General features: G+C 36.6%; 1 protein-coding gene across 7 annotated transcripts in view; it reads right to left on the reverse strand.

Annotated features, from left to right (window-relative positions):
• The window catches only part of NALCN (sodium leak channel, non-selective), a 230,477-nt gene that overhangs the window by 87,728 nt on the left and 125,603 nt on the right, over positions 1-17,146 (reverse strand). For all 7 annotated transcript variants that reach the window (XM_068182541.1, XM_068182537.1, XM_068182539.1 and 4 more), the window contains 3 exons: positions 14,273-14,464; positions 6,441-6,578; positions 1,268-1,342 (listed from right to left, as the gene is read on the reverse strand). In XM_068182541.1, the coding sequence (XP_068038642.1) occupies positions 1,268-1,342; positions 6,441-6,578; positions 14,273-14,464 (405 nt within the window). The remainder of the gene's footprint in view (positions 1-1,267; positions 1,343-6,440; positions 6,579-14,272; positions 14,465-17,146) is intronic.

Raw genomic sequence — 17,146 nt, forward strand, 5'->3', positions numbered from 1 at the left:
ATCTCAAGCTCTTCACTTTGGAAAATTGATTTATGCTCCTAACTCATGCAGACACTATGAAAATTTTCCTGTAATGATATGACATTGCTTACCATACATCTGAGCCATTTTCATTTCAGATAATTTTACCTCTTGAGATTGGTAAAGAGAAAAATGAATGCCTTTGATTTGGCCTACTCAGTTTGCATACTCAAGACTGTCCTGCCATCCCAAAATCATCTGTATGATCTCTCACTTATGTAAACTCATGAATTGAAATCCAGTATTTCTGTTTCATTGCCACAGAAAATAATTTTACTATTAGATTATTTCAAGTTGGCAATACATATTGATATATAATACTGCAACAGCAAAAGCAGTATTGATTTCTGCATTGAATTCTATAAAGAAAAAATAAAAGTATATAATATTGTCATGTAGAACTTCAGTGTAAAATATCTCAATTGTCTGCGTGATTATTTTTCAAGAATTGAATGAACATAATTCTATGGCAATTGCTAATGCACATGAAAAATGAACAAAAGCAGCAAATGATGGCTATAAGCCAAATATTACAGAAGAAGTTCCCATGTGTTAGCTCATGCTATTTCATGCATGAAATAGGAAAATTTTGATGACTTTTCCTCTCTTTGTACAGATTAAAGCACAGCTATATATTTATTTAAAAGCTATGGATACCTTCCTCTCTGGTGGTTTGGGCACAAGGTCAGAAAGGCCAATGTAAATCCTTTATTTACATTTGTTCTATGTGATTGACATTTGGGGTTTCAGGCATGAGAGAAAGACCTCTTGGTTCCCAAATGAGGAGAATCAATCAAGCAACTTTACTCTTCCAAGCATCTTTAGCCCTCCCCTAACACATTGACCAGAGTGTGCTCTACTGCTTCCTAACTGGACCCTCTCCCATTATCCTTCCCTGCAGTGGAGCTGTGCTGTCCTCAGAAAGCATGGGCAGGGATATCTTTCACTAGGTTATAAGCAAAAAGATGGCCTAGCTATGATTTTGATCTTTTTTTAATTGCAAGAGTATCTAAATTGAATTTGATTGAATACTAAACCAATTTTCTACATCTCTTTTACAATATCTTAATTTTTCCTTAAGGTGCTGTGATAGTACACTGTCTAACAAAATACTGCTATTCACTTCCACATGTACTATTTTGTTCACTGTGATAAAGATGTTTCCCATCTTTTACCAGATAAAGTACCAGTAAAGTAAAATGCCTTATTAAAGCTACTTTCAAGTACAATAAAAGCATGTTCTTACTTGTTTAAGCTTCTTTAGATCTTCATCAAGTTCCAAGTTGTCCAAAATAACAGCAACAAACAAGCTGAGTAGAATCTACAAAACAATTGTAAATTATTTGTTAAAGCTTATCTGATCTTTCTTAAGAAGTATTATTAAATAACATGTAAAAATGATAGCCCTGCTGATGTAAATGGGATTCTTGCCTTTGACATCTGTTGAACTAATATCACCTGCTACTATATATATGCTAGCCCTTTTGCAAGTAGTAAATTGTTTTTTATCTTACCATACAATTATTATGAGTTTAAAAATGCTAAATTCTAGGTTTTATGACCAATGAATTATATATATTTAACAATATACTCGTTAAAATGTACTTCACACGAAGATAAAATTAAATTAATCAGAAATAACAACAACAAACAAACAACAACAATAATAACAACAATGACAACAGCAACAATAATAAAAGAAATGCAAATCAAAATCGGAAAACATCTTGTAAAGCTAAGGTGGTTTTCAATTAAGGTGTGACTTTTTAGTCACCTGACAGTCATTTACTTTGTGGCCTTCCTTTATGCTCTGAGTGCCTCTGTGAAAAGTAGCTAACTCCACTTTGGAAGAAAAGTAAGCTGCTTCATTAGTTGCATGCATCACATGTATAGGAAACTCATGTCACAGAAGAGGAAAATCAAGTGCCTCAATTTACTCAACATTAAATATTATTTAGATATGTTTCTAAGAGGAAGAATCCCAGGGAGAAAAAGAAGTATGCATGAGTACCAGATTATTACATTTCCCTTGTGTGCAGATGCTGACCAGAGGCCAAAGAAGCTGAAAATGTGACTGATATAGCTGAGAAGCAGACAGAATTAGGAGTATGGTGGGTAAGGGAGGATACCACTGTTCAGCATATATTATCAGACAACTTTTATCTAAGGCTCTAAATACATGTACACATGCATAAGTTAACAGCTGCCAGCAACTGCCTAGGTTTCAGTCTCTGAAGTTCGATGCAAACATCCTCAAATGCACTGAGCTTCTACAGGCAAGCACCAATTTCTGATATACCAGAGAGGTACCAAAAAGTATCCTAACTCTTTTTTTAAAAAGAGTTACAGGCCTAGAATTTTTCTGTGGTCTTGGACCACTAAGTGACAACTAGAACAAACATATCAGTCCACCACTACTTGTAAATGAAGTGTAAGTTTGCCTGTCACACTGGAAATTTATTCCCTACCTATACAGAAGATGAAATTTAAATGGCTTAATATACCAGACAAGGAGTTTGGAACTTAAACTGCTTCTAAGTTGAGTGGACCTTATTCCAAGGCAGGATTTGCTTTCGCTCCATAAACTATAAAGGTACAGAAGACACAGGAAGGACTCTGGCCCATAAATTAAAAAAATGTCAGTGCTCAGAAAAAAAAAAAAGTTCTTTTGATAGAAGTTAGTAACTTTGTGGCTTTAGTAACACATAGAATTTCCTGCAGCTGTTCAAAATGACGTATGTGCCACATAAACAATACATCATATAATTTTCAGTGATCCAACTACTATGAATAGTGGAATTAAAGATGGCATTTAAAACAGCAATGCAAGGCAGAATTCTGATAAAATACATAATACCTAGCACAATGTAGAGGCCCAGAGAAGTTGACTTTAGTTTCAGGATAGTCTGTGGTGGTGAACGCCCTCATCCCACTCAGGCCACACTCCGATCTGAGAAATGCTCATTAGGTCTCAGCCTGGATGAACTGCACTCAGACTAAGCCCCTCTTGAGCTTATCAGAAACACTGTCTGTTTCCAGGAATTAACAGGTGTCTAACAAGCACCTGATTTTAAGTGAAAACCTGGGAAACATATTTTTATTGCCTGCAAAACAACCAAGAGGAATAATATTTCTGTTATTGAACTTCAAAGAAAGCTTTTCAAATTGTGGCCAGGATGGAAAATTACTATGACTGAAGCCCACTCTCTAATGATACTCTAAACAGTGGTCCAAAGTAAGATCCGTTTGAGCTCTCAATTCCCAGAAGAAAGGACGAATATGTATGTCTCACAAACTGATAACTGGATGGCTGAGGAGCCAGCCAAGCACTAGTAGTAATGACAGGCAAGAATCATTGGTAACAACAAAGAACTATAGATATTAAAATGCCACGAGTAAGAACAAGGTTTTGGTGGAGAATGGGTGTGATGCAGAGACAGGGCAGCACTTTTCCACCAGCTAAAACATGACACAATACAGTGCAAGCACAAGAAAGAGTTGACATGGACGTGGGCATGGCATAGGCATGGACTGTAGAGGGATATTGACACCACCAAAAGACCCCCAAAGCTCTCTAACCCATTTCCAGAAAGGCCTGAATGATCAGAGTGTGCATGATAATTAATTAGCATAGAAAGAGAGAAACTTGTCCATAAAAAGGCTTCTCCCCATGCCCAAGCAGCCCCCTCCAGTACCCTGAACATCCCAGTGGCCATACTGACACAGACAGATCAACACTTGCTGGATAAGCACCCCCAGGATCCTGGACATCCCATGAGCGAGACTCGTGCTGCTGAAACCAGGCTCAGCCTCCCCCCAAGCTGGATGAATGCTGGAAGCAGCACTAGTGATCTCTTTTGCTCTCTTTTTCTGTCTCTCTGTCTTTAATTCATGTATACCTCTTTAATGTCTCTTTTCCCTTTCACCTTACTCCATTATCCAAAACCCACTGCCACGTGCGTATATAGTAGGTCAGGGGCTAACATACTAATTTCCATGCCAAATGGAACTTTCTGATTGTTTGTGGACCCTCTGACTTTTGTCATTCCTTTTGACCAACAAGCATTTATGAAAACTACTTTGATCCCTGGTTGCTAATGAAGAATTTTGCTATAATTCTGTTAAGATTTTACAGTATGGTGTTTTGCTTCTTTAGATATCCTGTTCATTCTATGATACTCAGTACATGCTGCTCAAAGCATACCAGTTAAGGAAGTTCAGTTCCATGCTAAAAAGAAGAACAGTACTCATTAAATATATCAGCCCTTACAGTCTTGCTGATGCATGCACTCCTATGTATCAAGGCAAGACTTTCATTAACTCCCTTTTTGCTTTTTTCCAACAAGAACCAAAGAAAATGTACCACAAAAGAAAACTTAAATGCAAACTTGTTATTTGTTTAACTTCCTCTGCCACCATCTCAACTAATTACAGTCCTTGTTTCCAAGAGAGTGAGTCTTTTTTGAGCTTCAGTTTTCCTTTGCCTTCTTATGTGAAACCTATTAATTTCTTTCCAAGTCTCTACAGTCTGCTGTGCCAAATGCCTGCAATTATCATTCTCAATTCTAATTGTCCCCCCTTTTCTGGTTGGTGAAAGTAATTTCTTCATTTGACTTTACTCTTGTTATTCTCTGATGGTTGTTTATTCTTAGAATGCTCCTTTTTGGTTTTAGCAACAGCCCAACCATTTTCATGCTCCCTTACCAGTTCCATGTTATTTTGTTTTAAATTTCTTTTGCATTTAGACAAGTCTGTCCTACATAGCTTTCCCTTTTGAAGTCTGAGGAAGATCTTAGAATTGAAAACAAAATTTCATAAGCTCAGATAATTCTGCAAAGTTGTCTTTGCAGGGTTTCTTCATTCATGTAGAATTTGCATAGGTGAATGAGAACAGAAGTGTACCCTTATGGAGCAAAGCAAGGACTGTGTATTTAAATGCAAATTCCCTGCAAAAGGATGGTGTACAGAAAAGTGACTTCCCTCCTAGCAAAATCAGTGCTTTCAGTAAACAAATAGAGAAGTCCCAGATGATTCTTTCAAAATAAGGAACATAAACCAGAATACTAAAATTGCTCTTACAGCTAAATTATTTCACAATAAAGATGTGAATTTTTAGCAGAGAGGTCACTTGACATGATTTTACTTTATGGACTTGCTTAATACTCATCTAAGAAATAAAAATGAGTTACTGATTAGAAAATATTCTTGATGAAGAATCAAAAAAAACATCAATAAGATTCTCTTACCAGTAACTGCTTTCAAATCTATGACCAAAAACAAACCTCAATTATAACCTCAATTCCCAAGGAATTTAAAAGATCACTCCAGCATGAAAAGTTGTATTTTCTGTGAGAAATTACATGTCCTATATATCTTCTGATACATACATTTGTTTGGCTTATACTTTGATGTGATTATTGCCATTTATAAAATGGTCAAGTTTTCAATTCATATGAAGGAATCCATTGCACCCACAACTCTAGTCCAACTCTTCAGTCTTTAGAAGTGAAATGGGATATAGTGTAAAGTAAAAGAATTAAATAGAAGCTGGCAGAGATTGTAGAAATACAGTTAGTACCTTATGTAAGTAGACACCTGAGCAAAGAAAGAAAATGGAATGAAAAAAGTGAAAATAAGACTAAGTGCATCATAACCTGCAGTGAATGGAAAATAAAAAATGAGCAATAGTAGGAGTGAATTAAGGGTGCATAAGATGGTTATTTTTTTGGTTGTGGTATTTTCTCTGTGTTGGTATTAAAATAAAGCAACAAGCCCTTATTGATACAGGATAATCAAAGAGAGTTTTCCTTCCCATTTTCTCCATGGAAGAATGTAATAATCACGTTTGAAATACATACAGAAAAAAAGTTGGGTTTTGTTTTTTTTATATAATCCACATTTCTGTTTGCATGCAGGAACTGCTGTATTAGTTCCCATCATTTATTGCTTGATATACTATATCATATATTTTCCATGCATGGATGTTGTATCAAGCAACAGGACATTAGGGATGACTAGTTAAGGGTTTACATTGCAAGGTTTTACACTTCTCACTTTAATTGCTGTTGCAAAGAGAATGCAATGAAAGCTGAGGAGACCAGTTCTACATGACAAAATCACTTAACTCTGAAATCATTAGAGCTGTGAAGGTACAAGGCAGATAAAAATTATACTGTTAGCCTGGCAGTGTGACTTGGATCTAAGAAGAACAACAGGTCACACCAGAACAAAGGCCACCACATCATGTCACATGGCTGAAGGGTAAATTTATTCTACGACATCCGCAAACTAAAAGCTGCCTATGCTAAAAATGAGCATCACAATTATTTTTAACAAGCTGAGAATAATAAGTAATACAAGAGCTATGAGAGTAATTCAAAATGAAATTAAGCACAACACATTTGCGAGTGAAAACTTACCAGAGTAGCAAAAAGATGATATAGTATAAAATAAATAGCAACCACTGGTGCCCACATATGTCCTACAGCATTCAGTGTCTGATCCATAACATCCACCCATCCTTCCTGTGTGAGAATCTGAAACATTGACATGAATGCCTGCAAGAAATAGAATTGCAAACATATTAACGAATTATACTAATATGGTTTTATTGACACATTCCTAAAACTGATTTAACAGAGATGCACACCTATTTTGGTTAGCTTTTTTTAAACCTTATCAAATGTGTTTAACTTTTAAAGTCAAGTAGAAGGCTACTTATGAGCTAAAGGAGCAATAAATAGCTTGATCTTTGACAGAACTGTAATCTTCAATTTTTAACACAGCCCTAGCTTCATTAGTGCATACAAAGAACCTTTTGGTTTCCTTCATGGCTGAAAAAATAGGATAAATATCCTGAGCATCACAGATTATTGTTTTGAATATTATACTGTATTGTAATTTTTTGATTATGCTTTTTCTTCCATGTTTCCTCTCTCTAAATATACCTATAATAAAGTGTTATAATTCAATGTGACCATAAATTATGTTATCTTAATAGCAGAAGCATCTTGAGGCACTCCACAGATGAGCCTAACCAACACATGGCAAGGTCTCTGCACCTGCACCTGATTCAGCCATTCAGACTTTTCCTCTATATTTTGTAGATTGCATTTTTTGTGGAATTATTACTGCAACATTTTCAAACTCCTTGAGACCAGGTACACATGTCAAAAACAGAGGAAGTAATGGGAATGTTTCAAACAATTTATTTATTTAGTGACAGGAAAATATGAAATTGGATAAGCCTAGAAACCAGACACCTTTGAAACCCCAGCTGGAGCCTACAGCACCAACCAGAATTGAACTCAACATGAGCAATGTGTAACTGCAAGATGTACATCCTACACAGACATTGAGGAATGCACACTGCCTAGGAAACAGAAGTTTGAGTATGGTATCAAAGTGAAATATCTTGACTGTCTCAATGAGGCCAAACTATTGCACAAGTTTCTTTTGCTTTTGCCTGACATTGAAAGTATTCTCTTTCCAGACAGTAAGGATCAAAGCTGGTATCTTACTGAAGTTTATGCATAACAAAAAAGTGTTAGAAACTGGAAACAACAATGCAGCTTACAGCTAACAGGATTCCTAGAATTCAAAGTATTAACACAGTTACAAGGATGTATCACATCTGTGCTCAGTGTGCCCAGCAGCAGCAGATTAACACATTAATGCGACGGCACAAAAAGAAAAGGATTCTTCTTGTCAAACCTGTGAGAAAACAGTATCCAGACAGCCCTTCACTACAACTTACCCTAAGCCAAAACCTGTGCTGGAAAGCTGAAAACACATAGCTATACAAACTTATGTGCTTGGGAAACAATGAAATGGTTCTAATTAATTTTTAAAGCTGCTGGCAAAAATAACTGTGTGGGAGACCTCAAACTCATAATATTATTATAAACCACAGGCAAATACTTTGCCTGGGCTCTTTATCAAATTCATAGGGTTTTTCAAACAAAACACTGATTTCTCTAAGACGTTTCTTCCAATATTTCTTCTAAACCAAACCATTAAGATTATATCCCCACCCATAGGGAAGTCCACTCCAGATTGTGACTTTTCACCTGCAGTAAAAGCAAATTTACCCTAGAGAAGACTGTCCATGTGAATGCACACAACACTTGGTTTTGACAACCCTGTGGATAATAATCATTAATATTTGGTGACAAGAAGCTGGTTCAAACTATATGAAGGAGGATGTGGCATGACTTGTATAATGAAAGCAAGTGTATATCAAGGGCTATCTGCTTAAAATTGGAAAGGAGGGCCTGCAGTTACAAAGCATGCTGAGATGGGGTAATGGGGCTGGGTAAGGCAGAGACAAATACATCTTGTTATGCAGGCACTGCATAAAAGACTCTGCCTTTTTGGAATGCCCAGTGTGAGAGGACAATTTCCATGTCTGTACCCGGGGATTACCTTGGAGAAAGTTTGCTGGAAGCAGAAAAGAAGTTACAGAAGACACAAAGCAGTATCAGAAGACCACTGATACTGCCTGTCCATTCTTTCACTGACCACAGATAAGGATCCTAGCACTAAGGCTTTTTCTCCTCTGTTGGTTTAAATAATACATATTTTAAAGGGCAGAAACTGAATCATATTGCCTCTAGGTCATATTTGGAGGAAGAACTATGAATTTTTACTCTATTACAGAGTTCACAAACATTTAGCTTCTAAGGGTTTTAGAAGTCATTTGCCTGCTGACTCACACAAAAAAGCCTGTCATCAAAGTCCAATTTGGTTTCTTATTGCTTCTGAGTTCTGTGGCACTCTGAAGCAGACAGAAGCACAAACACCCTGCTAGGTTAAGACCAAGAAGTTGAGTATTATTTTTACAGTTGCTTTTCAGAATTAACTCACACTAATCAAATTTTCAGAGATGCTTAAACCTACAAGACAAAATTACAAGAAGCGAAGCTGAGATGAACATGGAGCAGACCAAGGCATCCAAATGAGAAACCACACATGTTCAGAGAGAAGTTAAACATCAGAAACATCAGACTTTTATTTCTACACCAGAAACATCCTGACCAAAAGTAAGGTCCCAGGCTTTCTTTTGAACACAGATCCCACAGAGGACAAAGGCTATCATGAACTAGAAGCAGTAGAAAAAAATGCTGGCAACTAGTTTTCTGTAAATTCTTTAGGGTGGTTAAAGTCTTTGGTATGTCACGTATTTGGAGAGGCCAAGCATGAGGGCTGAAATTTGCACAGTGCCCTATGCTTTATGTTTCTGCCAGTAATCTTGGCCTTAACCAGCACATTGCCAACCTGCAGCCACATCCTCCCTTCAAATGAGAGCCCCCTCCCAGCCATGTGCGCTGCCTCTACATTGCGCAAAATTACAAACTCTTAGTACTAACTCTTTTTCTTATTATAAAATCATTGCTTCCCATGCAAGACAAGCAGAGAAAGAAACATTTGGGATCTTTATCTAGGAAAGGCCTTTTGCAGCCAGCTGAGCATGCATGAAAGAACAGAAAAATCAGCCCCCTTTAGCTCTACCAGGGGTGCTTTAGGGTGAAGAACGACAAGAACCCCATCAGTGCTCAGCACTGCTTCTCAGGTCTCAGCTTCCCTTTGTGGTGGGGAGCTGAAGCTAAACCAGGCAGCTGTGACTGCCTGCACTCAGAGCCAGTGGCCATCGTACCTGATTGGTGTGGCACTCCTTGCTGAAGCATAAGGTGGGCACTACATTAAATAATACACCGCACTGCTGGCTTTAAAAACACCTGAGGGACTGGATAACTGAACCGGTGCAGTATCCTTTCTTCTGAATCACACTTAATTACCACAGCTTACTGCTTTAAAAAAAAAAATATTTTACTTAATTCTTCAAGTTTATATTTCTTAATTCTTCAGGTTATAAAAATAGCTTCAGTACTACATTGTGGACTCATAATAAATACAATTAATAATAGATTAATGTGGAGAAGATATTAATTTAATACCAAAAAATCTAATCTTCCATCCAAACCAATTGTCAGAAATGCATACAGTTTTATAAAATGGCCTTTCAATATAACTTAAGCATTTTATTACGACATTAAATTCCAGTATAATTCAAAACATTAGTTTTAAGTAAAATAAGGCAGTGCACAATGAATATGTGCTTTGCACCAAGCAATCTTCTTTGGAGCAAGTTATTTTTAGCTGAAAGGTGTACCTCCCACTGTTTATTTTAAAATTAATTTGAAATGCAACTAGCTGACAGAATCAACATCTGTGAAGACGAGACTTAGAAATTTATGCAAATGGTGATTTTCTGAATTAATTTCTGTTATAGAAAAGATTGTCAATTTCTTTGAGTATTTATGCCCTATTACTTAATGAGCTGTTTTGATGATGGAAGTCAAACTACCTTTTTATTTATAGTGGAAGACTGGCAAAGGTTTGGTAGAATATACGAGCCAAAGTGCCATTTCTGATATCTTGTCCAACTGTTACAGGGGTGGTGCCACCCAAATTACTACTTACAGTTATAATGCCCTTCTCTTGTAATTGGTGCTTGTCCACAACATTTTAAGGACCAAATTCCACTGGCCTAATTCATAGAAGCGGTTCTAAAATCATTGGGATTGCTTCTGCAAATTAAGTTAATGGGATTTAGGACATTGCTGTAACATCCTTATACCAGCAGAAACTTATGTTTTCCTCCTGACACAGTCATGAGGACTCAGTAACAACCTGAAAGAAGAGTAACCATCCTTTAAAAATGTGGCAATGATACTGAGATTTTAACTGCATCAGAGAATTAAGACTGCATTGCTCATCTTTTTAATGGGTGTTGCTTAGGTTGAACTAATATCTCAGATAAGAAACTTTTTCCAAGGTTAAGGCTAGGAGCAAACACTTGGTTTTGTGAAAACTGGGGAATTGTTGTGATCAGTTGGGCCTGGCTTTCATCTTGTGTTGACCCATTTAAAAGAAGGACAGCATTCCTAACTTTGTAAATTGAGACAGAGCAGTCAACACACGGCTGCACACTTCAAAAGAAACCAGGGTATGGAAGTCAGACACAGTAGCAATGTGTTTTGTTCTCCATACAATGAATTTTCTTAGCAGCCGTCTTACACCTATGCCTTCTTCAGGGGGCCCAGCCACCCCTGTCCTTCCTTGGGGCTCAATATGTGCAGCCCAAGAAGACATGCAAAAATAAGAGAGAGCAGATGGTTAAAAACAGTAAAGCAAACATCTATATTTTTGTACTTAGTATTAGAGAGAAAGCCAGTCCATTTGGCAAGTTGTAATGGCCAAAAGAAGGGTGAAATTAGTAGCTATGGCAACAGTGAGCTTGTGCCTATTGATTTTCATCAGGAAACCATGTGAAAACATGCAATTTAGAGGCATTAGCAAAAGGAGGAGGTCTATTTGTTCCAAAACCCATACTGTGCCTTCTTATAAAGCACTTAGTTTCAAAATGATTTTAGGTTTTGTCTGTTTCAATGTAGAAAGCACTATAATGTAGAAACTCAAAATTTAGCCTTTAGTGTCACCATTTTTGTTATCATGCTTGTCCTCCCTGTATTTTTAACTGAAAAAAACTCACAGCAACAATCCTGGCTATTTAAGGTTTGCTCTTCTTTGAGGGTAAGCTCCTAATAATTTATCTTACAAATTCTGGTATTGCAGACTTAATATCTTCTCATATGTTACATAGCATGTCTTCAGTCATGTTTTGAAAATAATTAGAATCATCTTATTGCAAACTGATTCAGTGCTCTTTCTTCAGGGAAGAAAATTTGAGAACTCACAGACTTTGCTAGGAAGACCTACTCCTTCAGAGGAAGGTCACAATTTCACACCATCAATCACAATTTTGAGTACAAAATTTTCATTGACTTTTAACCTAATAAGAGATGCTTCACTATAAAACTACAAAAAGAAACCACATACTGTAAATTTTACGCTTCTGAAACAAATATAACAAGGTGAATATGAATACATAAAAAAATAATGAAGGACTCATGCTTCTGGCTATCTTATGAAAAATATTGAAAACATTTCAATTCAGTATTGCTGGAATGTGGAATGCCCCTGTTAATAGTCTTACTCTTAACTCTGCTGTTAACAACTCTTTTATTGTTGTTAACAGCTCTTCTCTTTTTCCAGTACTTAAGTCAAAATAGAAGACCAGTAAAGACATGTCCTGTTCATAAAAACACTGTATAATTTGTTGGCGAAAATATTTTCTCACTCTTAAAACATTTATTTAGTATTTACGTATACCTTTTAAAATTCAATATGCTAGAAGCCCTTATTGAAGCTTAACTGGCAGCAGATTGAAATGCTTAAAATAATCCAAAACTTTACTAATGTATTGGTATAAATTGGCCATTTTCATTGCAAGTAGATCTTTCTCAGGTACGTATACCACTTTATCTAGTTAAAATGTGAAGGTGATTGCAATCCTGTCTTATTTTGATCATACTACAATTATTCTTTCAGGACTTTCATTGACATTTTGCATAAATAATAAAATAATTCTAAAACAAAATTCCATGGTGATTTGAAACCTGCAGTTTTTTTCAGAAGTTGTACATGAGAATTGAAAATAGAATATGGTGGTAATATCATCTGATTTAGAGACTTGACTTAATTAGGAGAGCTTAAGTTTTATTTTCTTTTTTTCTTCACCATTTAACGAATGATACTGAATATATAATTCTAGTGGCTGCTTTTCTAAGCATGTTTTCCAAAATAGAAAGCATGGTGTTACACTATTCCCTGTGGGTAGGCATTTTTTTGTCCCACATTGGATGGCCAGCTTCCCATAGATCAAGTTCAGCTTGATAATTACAAATTGTTGTTTAGGCATTTTATTCGCTAAATACATGACCCTCGAGGCTGCCTTTTTCATTGTTATTTAATTGTTCCAACCAATGCACTTTCACTAAAATAGATACATTGGATAACCAAACTGGAATGACAGAAACAAATAAATTGTCACTGGAACCAATCCATGTACACTCAGTCTAATCCTCTATTAAAGAAATTGCACTATTTTCATTCAGAACAGTGTGCTTCAACAAATACTTTAGCTCCAATTTCCACTGATTTTCAATGTTCTGTTCTGAATTAACGTAATGCCCATAAATATCCATTATTTATACCCAAAAGGCAAACACTTATTTTGTCAATGCAGACAGGTTTTATAACCCTGTGTAAAACAAGCATTCCTGTACAAATCAAGAACAAGCACTTTGATAATATGAGGATATAATCATTTATACATGTTTTATATAAATTCTCAGGTTAATACTCATGCCTGTGGACATGAATCCTCTTCCTGTAACATGACAGAGTACTGTTAAGCCATATGCTCTGTTGTGTCATCATCACGGTGCATGGGCAAAATTTCTCTGTGTTCCCTTGACAGCAGAAATAGAATATCTACCACAAGGAAAGATGGTTTTCACTACAGAAGGACTACAGGAAGACTATTACATCCAGAAAATACATTTTTAAAATTGATATATATGGAGATAAACTGCTTCATGTTTCTAAGAAGGAAAGGAAGACTGATAATGTAATAAGAAATATGATAGAATCTGTCCTGGTTTGGGCTGGGATATAACTAATTTTCTTCCTTGTAGCTGGCACAGTGCTATATTTTGGATTTAAGATGAGAATTATGTGGATAATACCCTGGATGTTTTAGTTAGTGCTGAGCAGTGCTTGCACAGTGTCAGGGCCTTTCCTGCCTCTCACCCCACCAGTGGACAAGCTGAGGGTGCACAAGAGATTGTGAGGGGCAGGACAGGTGACCCCAAATGACCAAAGGGATATCTCATCCCATATAGCATGATGGTCACCATATAAACTAGGGGAAAGTTATTTATGGGCTGCAGACTGGAAGCTGGCTGAGCATCAGCCAACATATACTGAGCATTGTGAGCCACTGATTTTGTATATTCTAATTCTTTTATCATTATTGTCTCCCCTTCTGTTTCTGTCCTACTAAAATTTTGTTATCTCCGCCCAAAAATTTTACTTTTTTCCCCCCCAATTCTCTCCTCAGTCCCACTGCAGGGGGAGGATTGAACAAGTGGCTGTGGGATGTTTAGCTCTACTGGCTAGGCTAAACCCCAACAGAATCATAGAATCATTAGGCTGGAAATTACCTTCAAGATCAATGAGTCCAATCATTTACCAAACCCTGCCAAGTCCACCATCAATGGTAAGAAAATATCCATGATAAGGAAATAGTGACAAGCATTGAGTAATCAGTGCTTTTTATACTTGCCCTTGGAAAGGTTGTAAATCTATCCAGTTCTTCCACAAAGCAAAACATCTGTAAACTGATTGCTGACATTACGATCAAAAGGCTGGCAGTAAATACTACCAAACTCCCAAGTTTTTTTCCTGGTCCAAATATCTTATACACAAAATCCTCCAAAGCGGGAGAAATCTTTATAAGCCGAACTACTCTAAGAACCTGGAAAGAAAGAGAAAAATGCAACTGTATCAATTATTTTATTATCACATTAATAAAAAACTTTCAAAATATCAGACATTCATGGCCAAAAAGGGACAGTCTTGTAGATGAATAAATATCTGCAGTCTTGTAGACCAATAAATATCAAGTTGCCACCACTTGTAATAGATGACAAGTTGTATGTTAGGTTAAAACCACAAAACCAGGAAGATAAGCAGCATTGAGCCATACAGGCATGGGATGATAGTACAGGTATGGGAGGACCCAAGGTCTCCAAGGCTGTAGTCAACTCACCAATCATGAGGAGTCATTACAGAAGTGTAATTGGGTGAAGCTGGTTTTGGGCTAACAGTGGGAACAAAGACATAGACAAAACACACAACAGATATTAAATATGAGTATAATGTGGAATTAGAGACCAAAGTAGGTTTATAGTGTGTTACCAAACATTAGAATGCCCTCAGGCAGGATTCAAAGTGCATCAGTCTAGATTTAGCAACTGAGAATCTACTGAAGTGCTAGGTAAATGGCTCCAGTTTGATTATCATCATTTGTTAAAATTGCATTCTTATACTAAATGGACAGGGTCTTGAACAGGCTTTGATGAAAGCTCTGCTTTGAGCAGCAGGCTCAATGAGATGGCTTTGAAAGGCCACTTCCACTTAGATTTCTCTGCTTTTATGATGTCTATTATACCAGGTTACATATTCAAACAAAGAATTGCCAAGTCTTCTTCCACAGATCATCTTTCCATTTCAGTGACCTGAAGCAAAATTATTTGGCATTATGTACCACAATAACCCAGTAAATTTGGTAATGAACATTTTTTGCTGTTTCATATAATATATAACATAGGATATTCTGGGTTGTGTTTCTCAGTATCAGAGAAACTCAGTATCTCACAACAGCATTGTTTGCCCCTGACATATCTGACACCTCTCAGTACTGGCAGCAAAACTTTGATCTTGTGTGGAACTCCTGAGACATTCACTGCTGAGTCTACTTTGAAAGAGCTGCTGACAGCTCTGATTCTCCTCTTTCTGCCATCGATGTTGACACAGTGACATGAACATCAGTATCAACAAAAGACAGTGGTAGCAACAGTAGTTGCTGAAGACAATGGACAGCAGCATATAGGGAAACTGAGATTCTGTAGTGCTTAGGTAGAAAAAGGCTCTCTATTTCATATCACTTGGGTTTCCACAAGAAACATATTGAGACTGAAAGGTAGGAATTACAGTGCAATTATTGTCTGATCTTATATACAAGTCAAATAAAATTACTATGCTGATTCTGGAAAGAAAATAAGTATAAGTTGTTCATACAATGAGCTTGCTAATAATGTACACCTTTGGATTTCACATGAAGCTTATCTCCTTACCCATTTGTAAGGTATGCAGAATATGCTTGTCATCTAGATTTAACTACCAAAGGAGGTGGGGGAAGAGAGAGAGTCAAGTCAAGAGGGCAACTTATTCCAAACATACCAGAGCCCTTATGTGAGATGGGATAAGCATCCACTGTCTTCAGTGGCAAAAAAGGGTCCTGGATTCAGAAGTTACACTAGACAGCTTAACTTTCACAGCATGAGCACAAGGTGAGATAAAGTCCTTTCTTTCATATTGGTATCATGACTACATTACATATACTCTGAGTACATGAAACTGGTTACCAAGGCAGATAGTGAGATAAGTGATATTTACAAGTACTATTAAAATGTAAACATGGTGCCTTCTCACTTACAAGATTTACTTAGGGTATAATTGTTAGCTCTGTTCCCGTCAATACTAGTTTCAGCACAGACCCCAGTGGGGCGAAGATTTCATACTAGTTGGTATTCTGAGTGGTGTTTTAGACAAACTCAATTATCTGCCTTACTTTTTTCCCCTTTCTTTGGGGAACTTTAATTGACCTTTAAGCCACACACTAATCTTATTGATACTATTTGGTTTCTTCATTTATTTTCATTAGGTAACAAATTGAATCTAGCAAAAGTACATTCTAATGAATTTATGCATTTTGCGTAATTGGATTGCAAATTGTATTACATTGAGGAGCTGTAGAAGATGCACTATTTGGATTAAATATAAAAATATATTAAAAACAAATCAAAATTAATAATACAAAAAAGGAACCACAGCTTTGTTACAAATAATGGCTGCATCTCCTGCGAGGGATGACAGTTATTCAGAAAATGACTCAGCTGTATTTTCCCCAAGCACAAATACAATGCCATCTCTTCAGTCTAGTATAGGTGAAATTCTGTTTAAATCTCTCCCTTTTATGCTGGTTCATTACAGATCTCTGCAATAATATGCAAAATCTGTCATTTCTCCACTAATTTTATGTCCTATGGATATAGCTATGTAACAGTCCTTTGCTGTAGTCTTTCACAGAGGGCTTTGCAAAGCATCTTGAATGAATGCACAGTGAATGCAAGGAAGATAGGTGGGAGGGTGGACAGTAGCCAATGTAGTAAAGACTGAGTGATGTGTTGGCAAAAGGTAATGATAAAGACCAATGAATAATGCAAACTGAAATGTATGCAAGGAGGACTCGACAACCCAAACAATAATTCTTGCTTGCTATCCTGGAATGTGTCAAGAAGGACTTCTGTCTTCAGTAATCTGTTTTGTTGGCTGACAAGGAACACATTTACCCTGTCATCAGGAATACCTAAAC

The sequence above is a fragment of the Anomalospiza imberbis genome, chromosome 2 (assembly GCF_031753505.1).
Source record: "Anomalospiza imberbis isolate Cuckoo-Finch-1a 21T00152 chromosome 2, ASM3175350v1, whole genome shotgun sequence".
Classification (NCBI taxonomy): domain Eukaryota; kingdom Metazoa; phylum Chordata; class Aves; order Passeriformes; family Viduidae; genus Anomalospiza; species Anomalospiza imberbis.